The following is a 20,394-nucleotide window of genomic DNA, read 5'->3' on the forward strand; positions in this document are numbered from 1 at the left end:
GGCACCACCATTTTGGGCCCCACCAAAAATTATACAAACCTGCCGCCTATGTCTGTGGGGTGTTTCCTCTCGGGGCGGGGGGGGGAGGTGCTGGGGGGCAGCCCTGTCTCCCCCTTGCAGAGCTAAGTGGGACATTGTCCGTCCTGTTTCCTGGCATTAGGGCCAGGCCCCTGGGGGGGGCTAGTTGCCCCTCCTCCTCCTCGAGCCTGGCATAGCCGGCGGGGGGGGGGGGGGCAGCCCAACGCCCCGGTGCCCACGAGGCTCTGCCCCACTCGGGTCGGGGGAGCTGCCCCCCGGCCTCTCACCTGCCCCTAGGGGGCTCACTGACCCCCCCCCGGGCCGAGACCCGGCTGCAGCCGCCCTCCCCCGCCGGGCCCGGGGTCACAAACTGGCGGGGGGGGGCACAGAGGGGGCACAAGCACGTGGCCAGCGACCCCCCCTGCAGGGAGCCCAGCCCGCGGGGGGGGGGTGGCGGACCCGGGCTCCTCCCCCTTGCAGCCCCGCCCCTCCGGCGCTACCGCCTCCGCAGAGGCATCAATCGGAAGTGACGTAGCTGCGCTCGGACGGTGCTGTCGTCATGTCCGGAGCTGCTTGGCCTTGTGGGATTGCAAGATGGCGGCGATCAGCGGCGTCCGGGCAGTTGCCGGGGTGAGACCCGCGCGGGGGCCGGCGGGATGGGCTCGGGCTCGGGCTCCTCCTGAGGCGGGGGTCGGGTCGTCCGGGACTGGGGCGGGGGAGTGAGGCCGGGGGGGAAGCCGGGGCTGGGCCCGGCTCAGGGGAGGGGACGGGGGAGTGAGGCTGGGTGGAGGAGGGGTCAGGGACCGGGTCGGGCTGAGGGGAGGCCGGGGCTGGGCCTAAGGTGGGGACGGGGGAGTGAGGCTGGGTGGCGGGCGGCGGGGGTCAGCGGACTGGGGTCGGGCTGAGGGGAGGCCGGGGCTGGGCCTAAGGTGGGGACGGGGGAGTGAGGTTGGGGTCGGGCGCAGGGGAGGGGACGAAGCGGGGAGGACGGGCTGAGGGGGAGGGAGGGGTCAGGGGACCGGGGTCGGGCTGAGGGGGCCGGGGCTGGGCCTAAGGTGGGGACGGGGGAGTGAGGTTGGGGTCGGGCGCAGGGAGGGGACGAAGGGGAGGTCGGGCTGAGGGGAGGGTGGGGTCAGGGGACTGGGGTCGGGCTGAGGGGAGGCCGGGGCCGGGCCTAGGTGGGGACGGGGAGTGAGGCTGGTGTCGGGCGAAGGGGAGGTCGGGCTGAGGGGAGGTGAGGTGGGGTCAGGGGACTGGGGTCAGGCTGAGGGGAGGCCGGGGCCGGGCCTAGGGTGGGGACGGGGGAGTGAGGCTGGTGTCGGGCGAAGGGGGGAGGTCGGGCTGAGGGGGAGGGTGACGGGTGGGGTCAGGGGACTGGGGTCAGGCTGAGGGGAGGCCGGGGCTGGGCCTAGGGTGGGGACGGGGGAGTGAGGCTGGGTGGCGGGTGGAGGGGAGGCCGGGGTTGGGCTGAGGGGGAGGGTGGCGGGCAGGGACGGGGGTCGGGGTGGGCAGGGGAGTGAGGCTGGGTGGTAGGAGGAGGGAAGGGGAGGCCGGGGCTGCGAGTTTCTCATTTTCTGTCTCCTTCCCTTGCAGGCTCTTCTGCGCGCCCAGGGTCGTGGGGCCTGGAGGACCCTCAGTGCCTCCGCCGCCCCCCAGCAGACACTACGAAGCCAGGTGAGAGACCTGCTCGGGGAGATGGCGCCTCCCATCCTTCCCCGCTCTCCTGGGGAAGCTGTGGGAGCAGGCGCCAGGGGAGAGAGAGTCCCTATTTCAGGGGAGCAGGGTTGGGCCAGGCACTGCTTGGGAGGGTTTATCAGATTCACTATGGCTCTGCTGCCAAGTCTGGTTCCTGGCTATTCTGTTCTTATCCTATTTAGAGCCCTGTTCCGTGCTCATCACCCTAGTAGCTAAGTGCCTCCCAGTCACTCACGGAGCGATGTGCTCACATATCCTGCATGTGGTGTTTGATCTCCCAGCGGCTAACGCGTGGGCTCTTCCATGGATTTGTTTTCAGGGGTCTGAGTCTTTCTCCAGCAGAGTCAGATTGGGAGTGTAGCAGGTAGATGGATATTTTTCTCTATTCAAGGAGCAAAGATGCAGTGACCACAGCAGAAGAAATGAAGTGCTGAGGATGCATTAAGGAGCCACAGGAAGTAATACGGAAAACACTGTGTGGGATAAAGTGGACTCATCTGAAGAATGATGAGGCAGGGGCTGAAAGAACCGTTTAGTGGCTGCTCTGTGCAATGAAAGGGTAGCCATTGGTGACTGTATCTTGAGGATACAGCTGTGATTGTGAAGGTCTTAGTGTTGCTAACTCATGGTTGTATTGTGATTCTGATAATACCTGGTGTTTTTCTTAAAGCCCCAGCACCCGATGTCAAATGTTAGCAGTTCTCATGATGCAGAGAACTTAAAATTGTGAACCCAAAATGCTCAAAATCCAGAAGGCAAAGAAAGAACCCCACATTATTATTTAAATGTTAAAAGACCTATTTTTTTAACCCATGACTTTTTGGAACTTTGCCCTGGGCTTTTGAATGCTTGTATAGAAGTCCAGAGAGGATAATTACGAGTCCTGAGGTGGAGTTTACCTATGGGGAGAGATTGCAAAAGCTAGGGCTGTTTAGCCTAGGAAGGAGAAGACCTATAGGGACTTGACGGATGGGATTTTATGACTTCTTGTGGAAGTTGGTTAGTGCCTTTTTTTTTTTAACTTTGTCTCATGGGTCATTGAATATTAATGACAGGTAAATCTAGAACATTCATTCATCATTCATGCCCAACCACAGATCTCCAGGGTCTTCTATCCTGGGCCATTCGCCTAGCTGGTTCCAGGTATAGCCCATTTTGCTATCAACCTGAAGGTAGGTATTTCTGTGCCTGTCTGGTGATGTTGGTTGGCTGCATGCCTCATCTCTGCTGCAACCTCATGGTCCTCACGTTCCATGTGCCGATGGTAATCCTCCTGGTTGTAAGAAGGGTGATCAGCCCAGGCTAAAAGTCTCTGTTAACTCTATTGTTGGCATTTCCTGACTTGGGACAGGCAGATGGCCCCAAAGGACCTCTCTGGTGGAGTTAAATCTAGAACAACTAAAAATAAATTGTTTATACAGAACATGGCTAAATAATTTATAGACACATAGGGTCAAGGTCTGATACTAAGATCAGATTTTTAAAAGGGCTGGCTAAGCTTGTAACGAAGACCATTCTATAGAAGTTTGTGCTAAAATGGAGTAATAAAATCCCATGCTTCAGGATCTCAATTGATCACTACAGTTATTAGGAAGGGATATTTTGCCCTATATACAACAGTGGACAGGTGCGCTAAGGTTTTTCATCTTCCTTTAAAGCATCAGGTGTTGGCCAGTGTAGAAGTGGATGGACTAATGGTCTCCTGTGTTAAATATGGGTGCCCTGGTAGTCTTTGTCTTTCTCCATCATGGGCTGAGGAAAAGTTTATGCAAAATCTCCATCTCAAGTGCTTGTTCTCTGACTCTTTAACTTGTGATGCGTGTTGACTGACATTAACTGAACTGTTGTATATAAAGATACCCATTAATTTTGTATATGGGTCAATGTCCTGTGGTTTAAATTAAAGGTAAAGCTGTCTCCTGGGTACAGGGAACAAATACCATGCAACCTCTGAACCTCTGTGCTACTTTCTAGTAGCAAGCTTTGCCCTGTGCATTGGGTCTTATCTGATTTAATCCATCAGAGAGAGTTTCATGGAGGAACTGAATGTTACTATAGAGAGTCTTGGGTCAGTTTCTTCTGGAAGATTCCTGTATTCTCCTGCATCAGAGGCCAGGTGTTTCCCAGAGACATTGACCAACAGAGAGGGTCTTAGCGCCTCCCATTCACCCTTTGAAAGTTGTAAGGACTCAAATCCTGGTACCAGCTCCACCAAGGGGCTTGTCCCTGAGCATACCTGTGAGATCTAGAGAAGTAGGTAAAGGCATTGATTACCCCCAACATTTTGAGAATGGCAATTCTCATCTTGCTGTTTCTGGCAGTAGCGTGAGAGCCACCTCTGACTGGGCTTGCTGTCTCAGAAGAGGTGGGTGCAGTATTGCAGATAGGGCATGCGCTGTCCCACTCTCGTTGAGTGATGTTGTGTAGGATGGTGGCAGGAGAATTAACCCCTCTCTATTTCCTGTTCCAGACAGAGAAACATGAAGGGCTGTTCAAGGTCACCATGCTGCCTGGAGATGGGGTTGGCCCGGAGCTCATGCATTCAGTCAAAGAGGTGTTCAAGGTAATAGCCACTTACTCCTCATTCAGACTGAGGGGGAGATGGAGAAATGACGTAATGGCAGGAGTTGTCTTGCAAGGCACTTGGATTGTGTATGTGACTCTCGCCATATCCAGGCGGGACTGTTATCTTCCGCTTGCTCCCAGACGGTTGTGGGTGGATAAAGCCATTTTAGTTCTTAAACCCTTTTCTGTAAGTTAATTGAAGCTCAACTCACTTCTTCTCTTTAGTGCTGAGGTAGGGTTCTAGACTGAGAATCCTGGAGGGTGATGTCCCCTGTTCTCCCCAGAACAGGTTCAACATGGGTAGCAGCCATGCCAAGCTTCCCACATATACCCCAGGGTGCACCGACCCTAACCTACAAGGGCCCATTTCGAAGAGTGAGAAGATGAGTTCAGTTTCTGTGTCCCAGTCAATCCTTGTGTCTCTGATGTGACTGCCGACAAAATCTCGCACCTGCTGTGGCGGTGGGTCTGATGTTGGGTGCTTGAGTCATCTACACCAGTTGTGTTAGGGGTTACAATGCTGTTGTTGCTCAGATGTTTGGAACCCTCTTAACTGTGTTTTAACCATACCCCCAATCCATCCTACAGCCCTGCCCTGACCAAGGGAGTAGCACAGTTTGGGGACAAATTTAAAACGCAGTTAGACACTGGCTTTTTTACAAGACAAACTTGCCTTTAACCATGGCAGGGGCAACTGTTGTAAATGAATCTCCTGACATGGAGGTAATTGTATAAAGTCTCGTGTGAACTATACTAAGAGACTGGACTGAGATCTGGGACCCAAGTAGTCATCAGATGGCAGAAACTTTCATTTGGAAAAATAATTTAAAATATTTCATGATTGGAGACACAAAAGGAAATGACTTAATCTCTCATAGTAGCTGTTAGGTTACTGATCACCTCCCTTTGGAAAAAGAATCCAACTCCAGAGGAATGGCTCAAAAAAATAGGAGGTGGTTGTTATGGAAAAATTAATACACCAGTTATGTACCCAGAAAACTAGCCAGAGGACAAATAGATACTTTGGCATTTGGTTGCCATTTATTAAATACTCAGAATACATTCACTTTCTAAGAAACCAGCACACCTCTCCAATTTTTTTGAAAGTTAATATTTGATAGACATGATTGGTTTGTTAAATATGCATAATCAGATAATTCACTCAATTGAATAAAATCACTGAAAATGATAAGTCCCGAGTAGTGTCAAGATGCTCTCTCTCTAACACTGCAACACCCTATTACAGAGACCCATTGTTCGTATTTCAGTATAATGTTTATCTAAACCAAAGTTCAGTGGTGTGATGATTGTCTGTCTCCTATAGTTACATGCCTAGGATTTGTAAACCTGTTATAACTTATTAAAAAAAGACATAGTTTCAAAAACAACAGCATTTCACTATGAATCTAGAGCTGGATTGAATAAGTGACCTAGAGATCAGAGGCTCTGATCCCATTCCTAATCCCTAAAACTATCCAGTCCCCTCCTCCTCCCAGTACACACCATCCTCAGCCTATGCTCAGAGAGGAACCAGAGACTTGATGGTGAAAGGCTCCATATCCCAATCTCTTGATCCACCAAGTCACCAAGTTCATTTTGGCTAATACATATAAAGTGATGTAATGAACAGCCTCTGAACTCTGACCCAGCAAAGCCCCGTCTTTATGTCTGTGTCTGTGCTGGGCAGGCTGCTGGCGTCCCTGTGGAGTTTGACGAGCACCACCTGAGCGAAGTGCAGAACATGGCATCAGAGGAAAAACTGGATGAGGTTGTCGACTCTATGAAGGAGAGTAAAGTGGCCATTATAGGTACGGGATGGTGGCAGCTCACTGACTGCATCTGGCAGGTGTACACGGATCTTTGCCCACTCCATGCTACAGAATCTCCCCCAGCCTCCAGACCGCGCTTTCAGACTGCGGGGCTTCTTGTGGGCTGACAATTGGAGAAGGAAACCTGGTGCCAGTTTTCCTGGTTTCTATCTCCAGCTCTGTCACTGAGTTGCTCTGTGACCTGGGAGAGGCTCACTTAACTTCTGTGCCTCAGTTTCTCATCTGTAAAATGAGACTGGTACTTATCTGACCAGCTGGGGAGTCTCAGGACCTTTCTGACCCTTGGATGGAAAGTGTTTGGCATATTTAGTAATAAAAAGGGGGCACTGAGGGTTTGTGACATTTGGTGCAGGAAGATGAGGTGCTTCTATGGTAATCTTACCCCTCCCCACACAAGGAGGGGTCATACTGCTGTCACGTGTCAAGATGGGAAGGAGCAGAAGAGCTTTTAGCTTTCTCTGCTCTGATGTGTTTCATACACCAGGGATCCCAGCGCACTTTGCTCAATGCCAGTTCGGCGGTGGTAGTGCAAGGTCTGTGTAAAGCAGACTCAGCAGCCATAATGCACTTAGCAGTAGCTCATACAGTTCAGGACCACTTTATCTTACACAGTACCTTCTGTACAATCTGGAGCGCACGCCGGCTTACAGATCTAATACAAGGGCACTGCAGCTTGGAATGCTAGAACCTGCTGATGGCTGAGGGAGTTTCCGTCAGGACACCGGAATTGTGCCAGAGTCTTAAAAAAGTGCCAGGGGATTTCAGTCTTCTTCCCAGAAGTTGCCATAGCTGGGTAGTAGTTGTAGTGGTCTGGGTAGTCTTGTCTTCTCCAGCCAGCACTCCTAGTGTCATCCTAGAGCCCTAGATTTTAAGAAGATTTTAAATCATCATTATGATGATTTAGGTTGGCTCATTCATGATGCTGGGCAAAAACCTTCACCCAGTGATTCTTACATAGAGCACCTTAGGGCTCAGCTTTAAACACCCTTTTAGAATGAGAGCCAATTCTCTATGTAAAGATGGAGGATTTACCACATCCGTTGGTGAGCTGTTCCAAAGGGTAATTACTCTGACTGCTAAAAAATTGCATCTTATTTCCGGCTTGAATTTGTTTAGTTCCAACTTCCAGGCATTAGATCTTGTTCTACGTTTGTTTGCTAGATAAAGAGCCCGCTAGTATCTGATGTCTTCTCCACGTATAAGTACTTATAGACGGAGATCAATAAAAAAAAATATTAAAAATTATTAAATTTGCCTCCTAATCTTGTCTTTAGTAAATTAAATAGATTCAGCTTCTAAATAGCCCGTGAAATTCCTTGTCAGAGGATGTTGTGAAGGCCAAGAGTATAACAGGGTTCAAAAAAGAACTAGATAAATTCATGGAGGATAGGTCCATTAATGGCTATTAGCCAGGATGGGCAGGGACAGTGTCCCTAGTCTCTGTTTGCCAGAAGCTGGGAATGGGTGACAGGGGATGGATCACTGGATGTTTCCCTGTTCTGTTCATTCCCTCTGGGGCACCTGGCGCTGGCCACTGTCAGCAGACAGGATACTGGGCTGGATGGACCTTTGGTCTGACCCAGTCTGGCTGTTCTTATGTTATCCTGACCGGGCATAAGTTCAGATTCTGCTGTGAGACTGGCTCACATAATATGCGGCCCAGAGGTACCAAGGGGCCAGTCCCCAGTGAGCTCTACACATGTGCAGCACTATAAGCTCCTTACGCAAAGGTAGAAACAAAATCCCCTTTCATCCCCCCATGTCCCATGCTGTGGGGTTCCGAGGGTTTCTAGTGGCTGGTAGTTGATTTTGTACATGTGCTTTCTACTAGTTCTGCTGACATTTCTGTCATCACAGGAAAGATTCACACTCCCATGGAGTACAAAGGAGAACTGGCTTCCTATGACATGAGGCTCAGGTATGTTTCTGCCTTGCACGTTCAAAGCCCCCTGCACGTCAACAGAAGTCAGTAAGAAATCTCCTACCGCAAATGAGCTATTCAGGGTGTTCTGGACACCTCATTTATGAATGGCATTTAGGCACTAAGCCCAGGGCAGGGGTGAAGCTCATGGGTTATCAGAGCACAAAAAGGCATCAGCAAAACCTTCACTGGCCAGACACTTTTTGTTTTTCTTACTCATGATCTGTTGACTCTGCTTCCTGCCGTGTCTTGGAGATCCTCCAGGAAAAGTCGGTAGGTGGGGTTTGGGATGACGGTTTATGGACACGTCTCACAGAGGGCCCAAGAGGCCTCACTGGAGAAGGGAAATGGAGTTAGCAAGTGGCCAACAACGGAGGCTAGGCTTGTATGGAAGAGTCTCTCTTTAAAATTCAGATCAAGACGGGTCTGTACCATCACACGGGGTTTATTGCTGGCCTGGAGGTGGGAAGAACTCTCCTGATCCTGATGTTCCCCGCACAGGCGCAAGTTAGACCTGTTCGCCAATGTTGTCCATGTGAACAGTTTACCTGGTTTTAAAACACGACACAACAACTTGGATCTTGTGATCATCCGGGAGCAGACGGAGGGAGAGTACAGCTCTCTGGAACATGAGGTAGGGAAGGCTCTGTCCTGCACCCCATCCCTTTCTGTGCCATATGGGGAGGCCAGTTCCGGGCCTTCTATCTAGTACTGCCCTGCATTAGACCTTGGTGAGTGTCGCTGCCCTGATGGCCTCATCCTCAGTTTGGCTCACACCCTTCTCGAGTGGTGGTGCAAGGAGCGTGGGGATATGGGAAGAGCCATCCTGGGTGATGTGGGTGTTCGGAGGGAAGAGGAGAAGATGCTTGTAACTAGACTGTGTGACAGCCAAGGGGGTGAAAAGGGACTAGAACTATCTACGAGGACTGGAAGCGTGTAAAGCCCAAGAAGGAAGCGGGATCAGTGTGGGGCCAGGAGCTGTAACCAGGCGCGGTGGCCTGACTCCAAGGAAAGGAAGAAGGCCAGGGACTGGGAGAAGCTTCCTGCCAGCGTTTGGCTGGAGAATGGTCTCCCAAGGAGAAGTGGTGCTTTGGGGGACATACTAGTCTGGTCAGAGCCCTGGAGAAATGACTTTTGGGGCCAATTCTGCAGTGATGCTTGAGGAGATGGGCTGTCTGGAGTCCCTTGGGGGCCTCTCCCTATGGCGTCATGTGTTTGCTCGAGGGGATGCACTACGTCTCTTCCTCTACTTTGGGGAGTTAAACTCCGCTTCCCTTGGAGCCTGAGCCCAGTGTCAGTCCAGGGGCGATAGCTGCAGCCCAATGCCTTGCAGGCTGGCGGGGCTGAGTGGGATCTCCTCGTTAGGTGTGCGCTGCCAGCTGTGACAGAGCACGGGGATGTGTGGGACCTGGTCGAGCACAGCCAGAGCCGCTAATTTGTTTCCGTCAATGTTCAGAGCGTGAAGGGAGTCATTGAGTGCCTGAAGATCATCACCCGGGACAAGTCGCAGCGCATCGCCAAATTCGCCTTCGACTATGCCACCAAGAAAGGGCGTTCAAAGGTCACAGCAGTGCACAAAGCCAACATCATGTGAGTGTGATGAGACGGGTCTGGTAGCACAGGGATCAAAGAGGGGTGTCTAGCAGTTACAGGATACGCAGCAGCTGCCACCCAGTGCCCTGGGTGTAGGTCTTTGAAGTCCCCTCTTTGTCTCCTGGAAGAGCCTTTCAGTGCAATTCGGAGTTGAGTGATGTTGACGCTTCCTTGGTGTTAAGTATCAGAGGGGTTGTCGTGTTTGTCTGGATCTGTAAAAGCAGCAAAGAATCCTGTGGCACCTTATAGACTAACAGACGTTTTGGAGCATGAGCTTTCGTGGGTGAATACCCACTTCGTCGGACGCATGTAGTGGAAATTTCCAGGGGCAGATATTAGTGCTCTTTGCACATGCTTAAAACAACAGCATGGAGTAACTGAGAGCCCAGCAGTGTGAGACAGTCATAGAATCATAGAATCTCAGGGCTGGAAGGGACCTCAGGAGGTATCTAGTCCAACCCCCTGCTCAAAGCAGGACCAAACCCAACTAAATCATCCCAGCCAGGGCTTTGTCAAGACGGGCCTTGAAAACCTCTAAGGAAGGAGATTCCACTACCTCCCTAGGTAACCCATTCCAGTGTTTCACCACCCTACTAGTGAAAAAGTTTTTCCTAATGTCCAACCTAAACCTCCCCCTCTGCAACTTGAGACCATTACTCCTTGTTCTGTCATCTTCTACCACTGAGAACAGTCTAGATCCATCCTCTTTGGAACCCCCTTTCAGGTAGTTGAAAGCAACTATCAAATCCCCCCTCATTCTTCTCTTCTGCAGGCTAAACAATCCCAGTTCCCTCAGCCTCTCCTCGTAAGTCATGTGCTCCAGCCCCCTAATCATTTTTGTTGCCCTCCACTGGACTCTTTCCAATTTATCCACATCCTTCTTGTAGTGTGGGGCCCAAAACTGGACACAGTACTCCAAATGAGGCCTCACCAGTGCTGAATAGAGGGGAATGATCACATCCCTCGATCTGCTGGAAATGCCCCTACTTATACAGCCCAAAATGCCATTAGCCTTCTTGGCAACAAGGGCACACTGTTGACTCATATTCAGCTTTTCGTCCACTGTAACCCCTAGGTCCTTTTCTGTGGAACTGCTGCCCAGCCATTCGGTCCCTAGTCTGTAGCAGTGCATGGGATTCTTCCATCCTAAGTGCAGGACTCTGCACTTGTCCTTGTTGAACCTCATCATATTTCTTTTGGCCCAATCCTCCAATTTGTCTAGGTCCCTCTGTATCCTATCCCTACCCTCCAGCGTATCAACCACTCCTCCCAGTTTAGTGTCATCTGCAAACTTGCTAAGGGTGCAGTCCACACCATCCTCCAGATCGTTAATGAAGATATTGAACAAAACCAGCCCCAGCACCGACCCTTGGGGCACTCCACTTGATACCGGCTGCCAACTAGACATGGAACCATTGATCACTACCCGTTGAGCCCGACCATCTAGCCAGTTTTCTATCCATCTTACCGTCCATTCATCCAGCCCATACTTCTTTAATTTGCTGGCAAGAATACTGTGGGAGACTGTATCAAAAGCTTTGCTAAAGTCCAGAAATAGCACATCCACTGCTTTCCCCTCATCCACAGAGCCGGTTATCTCATCATAGAAGGCAATTAGGTTAGTCAGGCATGACTTGCTCTTGGTGAATCCATGCTGACTGTTCCTGATCACTTTCCCCTCCTTTAAGTGGTTCAGAATTGATTCCTTGAGGACCTGTTCCATGATTTTTCCAGGGACGGAGGTGAGACTGACTGGCCTGTAGTTCCCTGGATCTTCCTTCTTCCCTTTTTTAAAGATGGGCACTACATTAGCTTTTTTCCAGTCATCCGGGACCTCCCCCGATCGCCATGATTTTTCAAAGATAATGGCCAATGGCTCTGCAATCTCATCGGCCAACTCCTTTAGCACCCTCGGATGCAGCGCATCCGGCCCCATGGACTTGTGCTCATCCAGCTTTTCTAAATAGTCCTGAATTACTTCTTTCTCCACAGAGAGCTGGTCACCTCCTCCCCATACCGTGCTGCAGAGTGCAGCTGTCTGGGAGCTGACCTTGTCTGTGAAGACAGAGGCAAAAAAAGCATTGAGTACACTAGCTTTCTCCACATCCTCTGTCACTAGGTTCCCTCCCTCATTCAGCAAGGGGCCCACACTTTCCTTGACTTTCTTCTTGTTGCTAACATACCTGAAGAAACCCTTCTTGTTACTCCTAACATCTCCGGCTAGCTGCAACTCCAAGTGTGATTTGGCCTTCCTAATTTCACACCTGCATGCCTGAGCAATACTTTTATACTCCTCCCTAGTTATTTGTCCAATCTTCCACTTCTTGTAAGCTGTTTTTTTGTGTTTAAGACGAGCAAGGATTTCACTGTTAAGCCAAGCTGGTCGCCTGCCATATTTACTTTTCTTCCTACACATCGGGATGGTTTGTTCTTGCAGCCTCAATAAGGTTTTTTTAAAATACAGCTAGCTTTCCTCGACTCCTTTCCCCGTCATGTTATTCTCCCAGGGGACCTTGCCCATCAGTTCCCTGAGGGAGTTGAAGTCTGCTTTCCTGAAGTCCAGGGTCTCTGTTCTACTGCTCTCCTTTCTTCCTTGTGTCAGGATCCTGAACTCGACCATCTCATGGTCACTGTCTCCCAGGTTCCCATCCACTATTGCTTCCTCTACTATTTCTTCCATGTTTGTGAGTCGGGCCTGGCCGTGTGTCTGCAGGGTGTTGATGGGGAGGGTGAGATGCTTGTTCGCTCTCTGGGTGAAATTCTGGCCTCATTGAATTCAGTGGCAGAACTCCCACTGACTTCACCTCTGTCTATCATACATACACATACGTCGGTGGGGTGCAGTGGGACCTGCCCGTCTTTGTGCTGTTCTGGGTTCAGTTTAGACAGTGAGTGTTTTGAAAGGAATGGGTTAGAAAGCTTGTTGGGCGGCTGAGTCCATCGTCACGCCTCTGCTCTCCCTGCAGGGGATGCTGGGGCAGCGTGGAGTCTGTTGAAATGAATCTGTCGCTCTTTTTCCTCAGGAAGCTGGGGGATGGGCTCTTCCTCCGATGCTGTGAAGAGGTGGCAGAATTGTATCCCAAGATCAAATTTGACACCATGATAATTGACAATTGCTGTATGCAGGTGAGGTCCCGTCCCCTAGTGCACCCCTCTGGTGCTGATGATTTGCTTGAGCAAATCATAGAATCATAGAATTCAAGGTCAGAAGGGACCATTATGATCATCTAGTCTGACCTCCTGCAAGATGCAGGCCGCCCCATGCCCTCCAGGGCCACAGCCAATCTTCCCTGGAGGAAAATTCCTTCCCGACCCCAAATATGGCGGTCAGCTGAACCCCGAGCATGCGGGTAATCAGGTAAAGAACCTAGCTTGGTAGCCAGCAAGCTCAGGTGCCACTTGGAATGCTGCCTGTGAGCTGCTTTGTGAGGGACACGGTGTTAACTGGGCTGTCGCATCACTTTGTATCATGTCCGGTGTCATGCACATGGACACGCAGCGCCTTCCTTTCAGGGCTATGCCAGGAGCTGTAGGTGCCCAGCACCTCTGGTAATCAGCCCGTCGGAATAATTCCAGATAATCTCGTCTTACAGAATTCAGCTTCCTGCAGGAGCGATTCTGACAGATGAGTACGTTCTCTGTTTCACCATCAGTCCCCCCAGGAAAGCTTGGTGGTACCCAGGGTTTCCGGGCTGGTACTTCTCAGTGACAATTTTGCCAGGTTTCTCTGATTTTCTTTCTGAGAGCGCATAGGATCTCAGCCCTGGCGGTGGGATGTATGGGTGGGTGGCTTTATTTCAGTAATATTCCCAGTGCCTCTTGGTCCTCGGCTGCTGGGGCTCTGGGAGCAGCCACCCATCTCGCTTCTGTTCTGGGGACTCTTGAGGCAGCTACATTGTCATCAGTTCTCCTCTCGGCCCAGTGCGGCTGCTGAACCTGGGTGCGTCCCAAGAAGATGGTTTACCTGTTAATGCCCAGGTGCTAATCTGTGAACGTCATTGCTTGGGCCCCTTGTTGGCTAGTCTAGGGCATGGTGAGATCTGCCCCTTGGGGTGACCCCATCAGCACTGGTGTGCCCTGAAGGCCCCGAAGTGCTGCAGGGTATGCTAGCCCATGCTGATCTGTAGAGGGGAGGGAATGGTCTCATGCACGTCCACTTCTGTTCCCCTCTGCCTAGCTGGTGCAGAACCCCCACCAGTTCGATGTCCTGGTCATGCCAAACCTGTATGGAAACATCATTGATAACCTGGCTGCTGGCTTGGTGGGAGGCGCCGGCGTGGTTCCCGGGGAGAGTTACAGTGCCGAGTACGCGGTGTTTGAGATGGTAAGGGACCCAGCTGTGCCACGGCTTCAGTGTTCCGCTTGGGTGACTTCCCTTGCTCATCCCCTCTCCGTCACACAGCAGCTTTGTACCCTAGCTTCTGTCGTCTTCCCTGTCTCCTGCCACGGGCCGGCAGATCCAGAGAGCCCCGCCCAGGATGGGGCTGGACATCCCCTTCCCCCCACCCCACACACACCCCATGGCAGCAGTGTAGAACATGGTCTGATTGTGGTTCTCTTCGTGCAGGGTGCCCGCCATCCCTTTGCCCAGGCCGTGGGCAGGAACATTGCCAATCCCACTGCCATGCTGCTCTCCGCCGCCAACATGCTGCGACATCTCAAGTAGGTGCTTGTTCTCGGATGCGTGCGCATGCTGCATTCCACGTGTGCGGGTTGGGGGAGCATGCCGGCCTCTGGGTGGGCCAGCCGGGGGGCGGGGGCGAATTCCACTGGCATACACAGGGCTGGAGCTGAAATGTTGGTTCTTTTTGCTAGCTTGGAATATCACTCCAATGTGATCTCCGATGCGGTGAAGAGGGTGATTAAAGTCGGTAAAGTGAGTACCGGGCAGCCCTGAGCCCTTACCTCTCGCCTGTCCTGGTCCAGAGCTCCCGGAGTATCTGCTTCCTTTCTGGAGCCTGCTGGCTGGGACTTCTCTCAGGCTCCCGTCCCCGGGGAGGGCGGGAGCAGCGCACTGGGTTGAGTCTGCAGGGGAATTCCTTAGCCCGGGACTGGCCTTGCGTAGCGGGGGCCTTACTGCACCAGAGGAGACTGATTCGCAGGCCCTGTCGCACTCGTCTCTGGGTCGTTGTTACCTGCACCAGACTGAGTTCCTGTAGTGACAGCGGTGGAGATGTTTGGGCCCCTCCCCAAGGAGTTCTCGGGTAGAGTTCACTCTCCTCAGGAGAAATCAGATCCCCAGGCAGAGGTCACTGTCTCGCCATCTCCATGGCCAGGTTATCAAAGCTTCCACTGAGCCAGGCCGGCCACCTCGTCTGAGCCGTCCGTGTTTGTAGAACGGGACGCAGTTTGTAGAGGTTGCTGTGTTTAACGTCTCGCTCCCTGCTTGTCCTCACACCTGAGGCTAGTCCCTGCTGGCTGTGGGGGGGCTTGGTGTGCTTTAGTGTGTCTTCCAGTTTGCAGCAGGGCTGTGGGGGGAGTGCAGGAGGTTTTCAGGAGGAGGATCAGGAGCTGGGGGAAGCTGCTTTGCTGTCACCATGTTTCCTGTCCCACCTTGTGTTCATTTCCCTGGGTTCACATCCACATTTCTCCCTTTTTGTTTCTCCCCCTCCCTGTGTTGGATTTTTAGGTTCGGACACGGGACATGGGCGGTTACTCCACCACCTCGGACTTCATCAAGTCTGTGACTGACAACCTGCACCCACACTATGGTGTCTAGGTCCCCACCTGAGTGTGGGAGTTCCTTGGACTTCACTCTGTTCTCCAGCACCCATTTCTGGTGTACAAACCAAATGGACCTTTCTCGCCCTGCTCCCACCCCTAGGGGAGAACCTGAATCATGTCACCCACGCTTGGGCTGCTGGAGCCAGCCCGCCTGAAACCGCAACCCAAAGAGGGAAGGGACTCGCCTCTCCCTCAGCCCAGTTATCTGTTACCAGCCTCAATCATGGTCAGATGGTCACCACAAAGAGACGTGGTCTGAGTGCCTGGGATCTGATCCTGGCTCTCCCACTGGTTCATTGTTCAGCCTGGGACGAGCCAGTTCACATCTCTCAGCTTCCCTCTCTGTGCAGTAGGGACAGCACTCACCTCCCTGCATTGCACGGGAGTTCGGGTCAGCTAGTTCACGTTTGTACCGTGCTTTGCAGCTGAGAGAGGACAAAGCCTAAATATTCCATTGCTGCTGTAGCTAAGGCCCCCTGCAGTGTGGCTGGCGGGGCCTATTACGTCCACGTGGCCTCGTCTCGTCCCTGATTGCTGCTGCAGGAGCATCTGCCTACTCCAGAGAGGCTTAGCCGTAGCTTGGGACCACCCGGGGTGGAGACCCCTGTCCACAAAGTGACAAATGAAGTCTAGTATTGGCTTGGAGTGAAGCAGAATTTCATCCCCATTAATCTGAACAATGGAAAGGAGGAAATTTCAGTCTTTCCGCGCGTGTGTGTGTGTGGGGGGGAGCTTTTATCTCCCTGTGTCCTCCTAATTTCATCCCCCTCCCAAGGGACGATGCTTTCCCCACTCTGTTAGCAATAAAATTCAGCAGTGGCCTCGGACAGAAGTCTTAGGCACTGAGCAGAGGGCAGCAGGCCTGGCCCACTGCTCCCAGATCAGAATGGCACCCCACCGGCAGGCTGGCACTCCAGGAGACGTTGATCTTCCCAGCTGACGCAGACCATCCTTGCGGCCTGTCTACCTCTAGGCTGCTGTCCTGCCAACCAGCCTCCCTGACGATGCTCAGGCCCTTCCTCTGGCTGGCTGCTGGGCAGTGCTCTAGGCCGGTTCGTGTGCCTCTGTCTGGTGTGCTTCAGAGCAGAGTGCAGTCCCCATTACTGTAGCATCGTCCTGCCTGTCGTGCACCCTGCCGCCCAGCGTCGTTCACTGAAACACAGTGTGTGCTGGGCAGCCTGTCCCCTTGCATTCAGATGGGGCTGAGTTGTGGGGCGCACCTGGGAGAGGCAGGGGGGTTATGAAGAGCGCAGGGCCCTACAGTGACTTGTCGCATTCCCCACGAGAGCAGAACAGCTGCTCGAGCCAGGCCTCTAAGGAAGAAGAGGCCAGGCCGCGCATGGCTGCATGTATGTCAGAAGGGAGGGGCTTCCTGGGCCGCATGTTTAAAATGTGGCGTGAATGATGCGCTTGCTGCTTTGCATGCATGGTGTGCACTGGTGTCATTGATGCCGGATGCCAGCACCACCCCGTGCAGGCAGTCGTGCTCAGAAAACACACCCACGAGTGCACGTGCACTAGTGGGAGCTTCTGAAACACTGATCCTAACCGGGAAGTCTGGCTCTGAAGGGGTAAGGGACCAAGACTTCTTCCCTGGGTAGAATTCCAGCTGGGCCGGGGTGGGGTCTGGCTGTGGTGGGAGACCCAAAGGACCCTAACAGCAAGGCTGCAGGTAGCTTGTAGGTGATGGATTAGGCAGGCGGGGCTGTGCCAGGCATACACCTCTCTCCGGCCCCTATGCGGTGCTGGGCCACTGCCATGCAGGCCGGGAGCTCCCGTCAGGAAATGCAGGATGTATTTATTGGGCTTTGTAGTAATACTCATGAATAAAGTGTCAAACTTGCCTGCCCCTCCCTCCCTGCCTCTTCTCAGGTGCTGCATGTCTCCGTGAGTTCTAGTTCCAGCCCTGCACGTGGGGCTCTCCCCAACACGTTACTGGGTCTGGCAAGAGGCACCCTCAGCCCTGCCCTGGTAGGCCAGAGCAGGAGCCAGATCGCTCCATAGTGAGAACCTGGCTGTGCTGAGCCCTGAGGGAGTCGGCCCCAGCAGGAGGGCAGCTCCTCAGTGGTGCTTTTTTCCTGGTGGCTGGAGCCATAGAAGTGAAAGCATTGCCTCAGGGAGCCGGCCGACGGTGGAGTATGCCTGGGTCTCTGCGTGGGTCATAGGGATTGGCCCAATACCTCTGCTAGATGTAGTGATTCCTGCTGAGAGCCTGGGGGAGTCGGGTGCCTTGGGAGCAGGAGAGCCTGGTACGCTCCATCCCTGGAGTTCTGTGCCTGCCATGTAGCAAGTGTGCAATGTGTGTGCAGGGGATGAACACGCGCCAAGGACCCTGGTTACAGACCAGAGCCCCAGCCTGCCTGATGCTGTACCCAGAACCAAAAGATGGTTCCTGCGCATTTAAGACCAGGCAGGTGGGGAATGCAAGGAACCAATGAGAGAGTAGGGCTAGGCCGTGGTATCAGTGCCCCAGCAGCCTAACCAGCATCACAGGAGTTCTGCTGCTGATGTCCCGGTGGAGGAGGATGTGGTGGTTTTGTAGCTGTTTACGGGGACCTAAGGGGGAGGGCAGCAGAAGAGACAGCAGCCTGGGGCTCCTTTGAAAATGTAGCATTGGGTGATGGAGGCTCAGCTCATGGGCTGATTGGTGGGAGGAGCTGATAGCTCGGCTGGGGACAGGCTGAGAAGGGCCTTGATGTGCCAGGGGAGGTGTACGGCAGCCTAGGAAAATGAGCCCCAGCAGCACTCTGCATGGGTGGAGGTGGGGCAAGGGGAAGGCTGGAGAGAAGGGCCTGGCAGTGAGTGAGAGCCGGGGTGGGAATCGTAGAGGAAGGCTGAGAGGGCGGAGCTGGGTGGATAGCAGATGGCATCAGCAGTGATGAGGCAGGAGCAGGAGAACCCCCCCCCCCCGCCCTGGTCTGCCCTAGGTAAAGGAGCCTGCTGCAGAGGCTGCATCAGCCAGAGGGACCCAGGTGTCCTGTGCTCCAGGCCTGCTGCCCACACAGCAGCTTTGCCCAGTGGGGGGCACGATGAGCCTGTTCAGACGCGGGGGGACCAGGGCTACTGTCAGTCAGAGCAGGGGGTGTCAGCTGCACACACACCGCCTGCCTCAGACTAGCTGCTGGGCTCCCCTCCCGGCTCGCTTACTTTCTTTAGCCCGATGACGGGGGAGGTCAGTCAGCCTGCAAAGCCCGTGCGTTTGCCCTACCACTGAGCTGGGGCAGCGCAGGCGGAGTCCAGGACACAGTGCGGGGAATTGCTGAATAGCTCAAACTGATCGTAACTGGCCTTGTTACAGTTACCCTCAGGGCGCAGCTCAGCCAGGAAGCTGGTGCCCAGAGCTGGGCGAGGTAAGCTCTCAGCGAGTGGGCAGACGCTGGCCCACCCCTAGGCCTGGTGGGTTTCTGGCCAGCCTGGTTTCCGGTCTCCAGCAATGTGACGTGTCTCTTTGCACGCCCACGGGCAGGAAGAGTTACTCCTAGTGCTGAGCCTCAACTGTCCCCTTCAGCCCATCCCATTCGTCTCGGGGGGTACATCACCTCCCTGCCCCATCATCCCGGTCTGGGGTGGTGGGTGTCACTACACCGCTCAGGGACGTGTGACATCCACACTCCCCGCATGAGGCTGTTACACTGACCTAAGCCCAGGTGTAGACAGCGCTAGCTCCCCAGGAGAATTTGCCCAACTACGGCCTGGTGGGGCGGTGATGTCCCGAGGCTGCCAGGAGACACCCCCCCCCCTTCCTGTGGGCACAGGGCGTATCGACTGTGAAGTGCTGCAGCAGCGCATGTGTAGACAGGGTGTCAGCAAAGCTGGCGCTAGAGCTTGGCTTTCTCTAGCTAAGTCACTTGGCCCAGTCTCTCCCTACCCCTTGTCGCTGGGACGCTCCCGTGCACCCACCACAGCCCCCATAGTGAGGCATGACCATGTCCTTGCTCTGCCATGAGGCTTGGCAGATGCAGCTCACGAGTATGTGACTGTTCTTTGCTCCTAGCTGTAGTGCTCCAGAGCCGCTGTTCCCCACGAGGTCGGTGGGGTTTAAATGCTTGAGGGCAGGTTGGGCGAGTGTTAGAGGCTGAGCCTGGGCGTGGGAGGGGAACGGAGAGACGGTGGCTGCTGGGCACAGTGTGTGTGTGTGGGGGGGGGGGGTCTGTGTGCCAGGGCAGGGAGGAAGGCAGCACACGGGACAGGGATTAGCATGGCACCCTGAGAGCAGGCGTTTGTAAACACTTGCCTGGGGGGAGCCTGGTTTCCATAGCGTGTGGGGGAAGCAGGAGCTGGGTTTACCTGCACGTGCCCAGCTTAATCGTGTGTGTCTGCTCATGTTTCGATTCGTGCTCAGGCTGATGGGCTCATGGCGCTGGTCTCACAGGTGTTTGCGGCTCCTGCCCATTTCGTTTTCTCTGAGAGTGTCATTAACACGCTGCAGGCAGTGTCCTGCTGCAGCAGCGAGCCTGGCCCTTTCCCCGCCACCCTTCGCGATAGGGCGCTTTATTCTCACCCCAAGCTCTCTGGCGGTGGGGACTTGTCCCCAGTGCATAGCCTTGGGCCAGCCCTGCGCTGCTGGGAGTGGGTCTGCAGCTGGCAGGATGCTGACAGGCTAAGGGGCTTTGTCTAAACAGCTGGAGGAACAGATGCCGTCTCCTAGCATCGGGGAAAGCCCTCAGCAGTGCCTGTTTCGAAAGGCCTGGCCTCGGCGCACGGTGCAGAATGCACTGAGGGCTCCTGCACGTACCTGTCTGTGCCATGCTAACAGGTCCCACCCCTCTCTTTGCAGGTGCGCACGGGAGACATGGGTGGATACGCCACGTCCATTGACTTCACCCAGGCTGTGATGGCAGCCCTGGCTGACTAGGCCCCGCAGAGGCTGTTGTTCCTCCCGCGCTCCTGCTTGCTAATCCAGCTGCCTGGTAATTTATTGCCTTCAAGGGGGAGCATCCCCCTGCACAGGCCTGTCTGTGTCACGCACAATAAAGCAGCCTGCGGGCCACATCTCTTGCTGTGGGGGTTCCTGTCAGGAGGGGGGCTGTTTGATCTCAGCACTCCCTG

General features: G+C 53.8%; 1 protein-coding gene across 3 annotated transcripts; it reads left to right on the forward strand.

Moving 5' to 3' along the window:
* The first annotated feature begins 515 nt into the window (after positions 1–515).
* Positions 516–20,337, forward strand: IDH3B (isocitrate dehydrogenase (NAD(+)) 3 non-catalytic subunit beta). Of its 3 annotated transcripts, none has more exons than XM_039541082.1 (12): positions 517–648; positions 1,612–1,692; positions 4,184–4,276; positions 5,966–6,086; positions 7,965–8,025; positions 8,530–8,662; positions 9,485–9,618; positions 12,645–12,747; positions 13,799–13,945; positions 14,189–14,283; positions 14,437–14,497; positions 20,123–20,337. In XM_039541082.1, the coding sequence occupies exons 1-12, from the start codon at positions 613–615 to the stop codon at positions 20,198–20,200; spliced, it is 1,143 nt and encodes a 380-aa protein (XP_039397016.1). In that variant the 5' UTR covers positions 517–612; the 3' UTR covers positions 20,201–20,337. The 3 variants fall into 3 exon arrangements, with proteins under 3 accessions (XP_039397017.1, XP_039397016.1, XP_039397015.1); XM_039541081.1 differs by lacking the exon at positions 20,123–20,337 and adding an exon at positions 15,251–17,838 and having other exon boundaries at positions 518–648; XM_039541083.1 differs by lacking the exons at positions 13,799–13,945; positions 20,123–20,337 and adding an exon at positions 15,251–17,838 and having other exon boundaries at positions 516–648.
* Positions 20,338–20,394: the final 57 nt, after the last annotated feature.

The sequence above is a fragment of the Mauremys reevesii genome, linkage group 5 (genome assembly GCF_016161935.1).
Source record: "Mauremys reevesii isolate NIE-2019 linkage group 5, ASM1616193v1, whole genome shotgun sequence".
In the NCBI taxonomy this organism is placed as follows: Eukaryota; Metazoa; Chordata; order Testudines; family Geoemydidae; genus Mauremys; species Mauremys reevesii.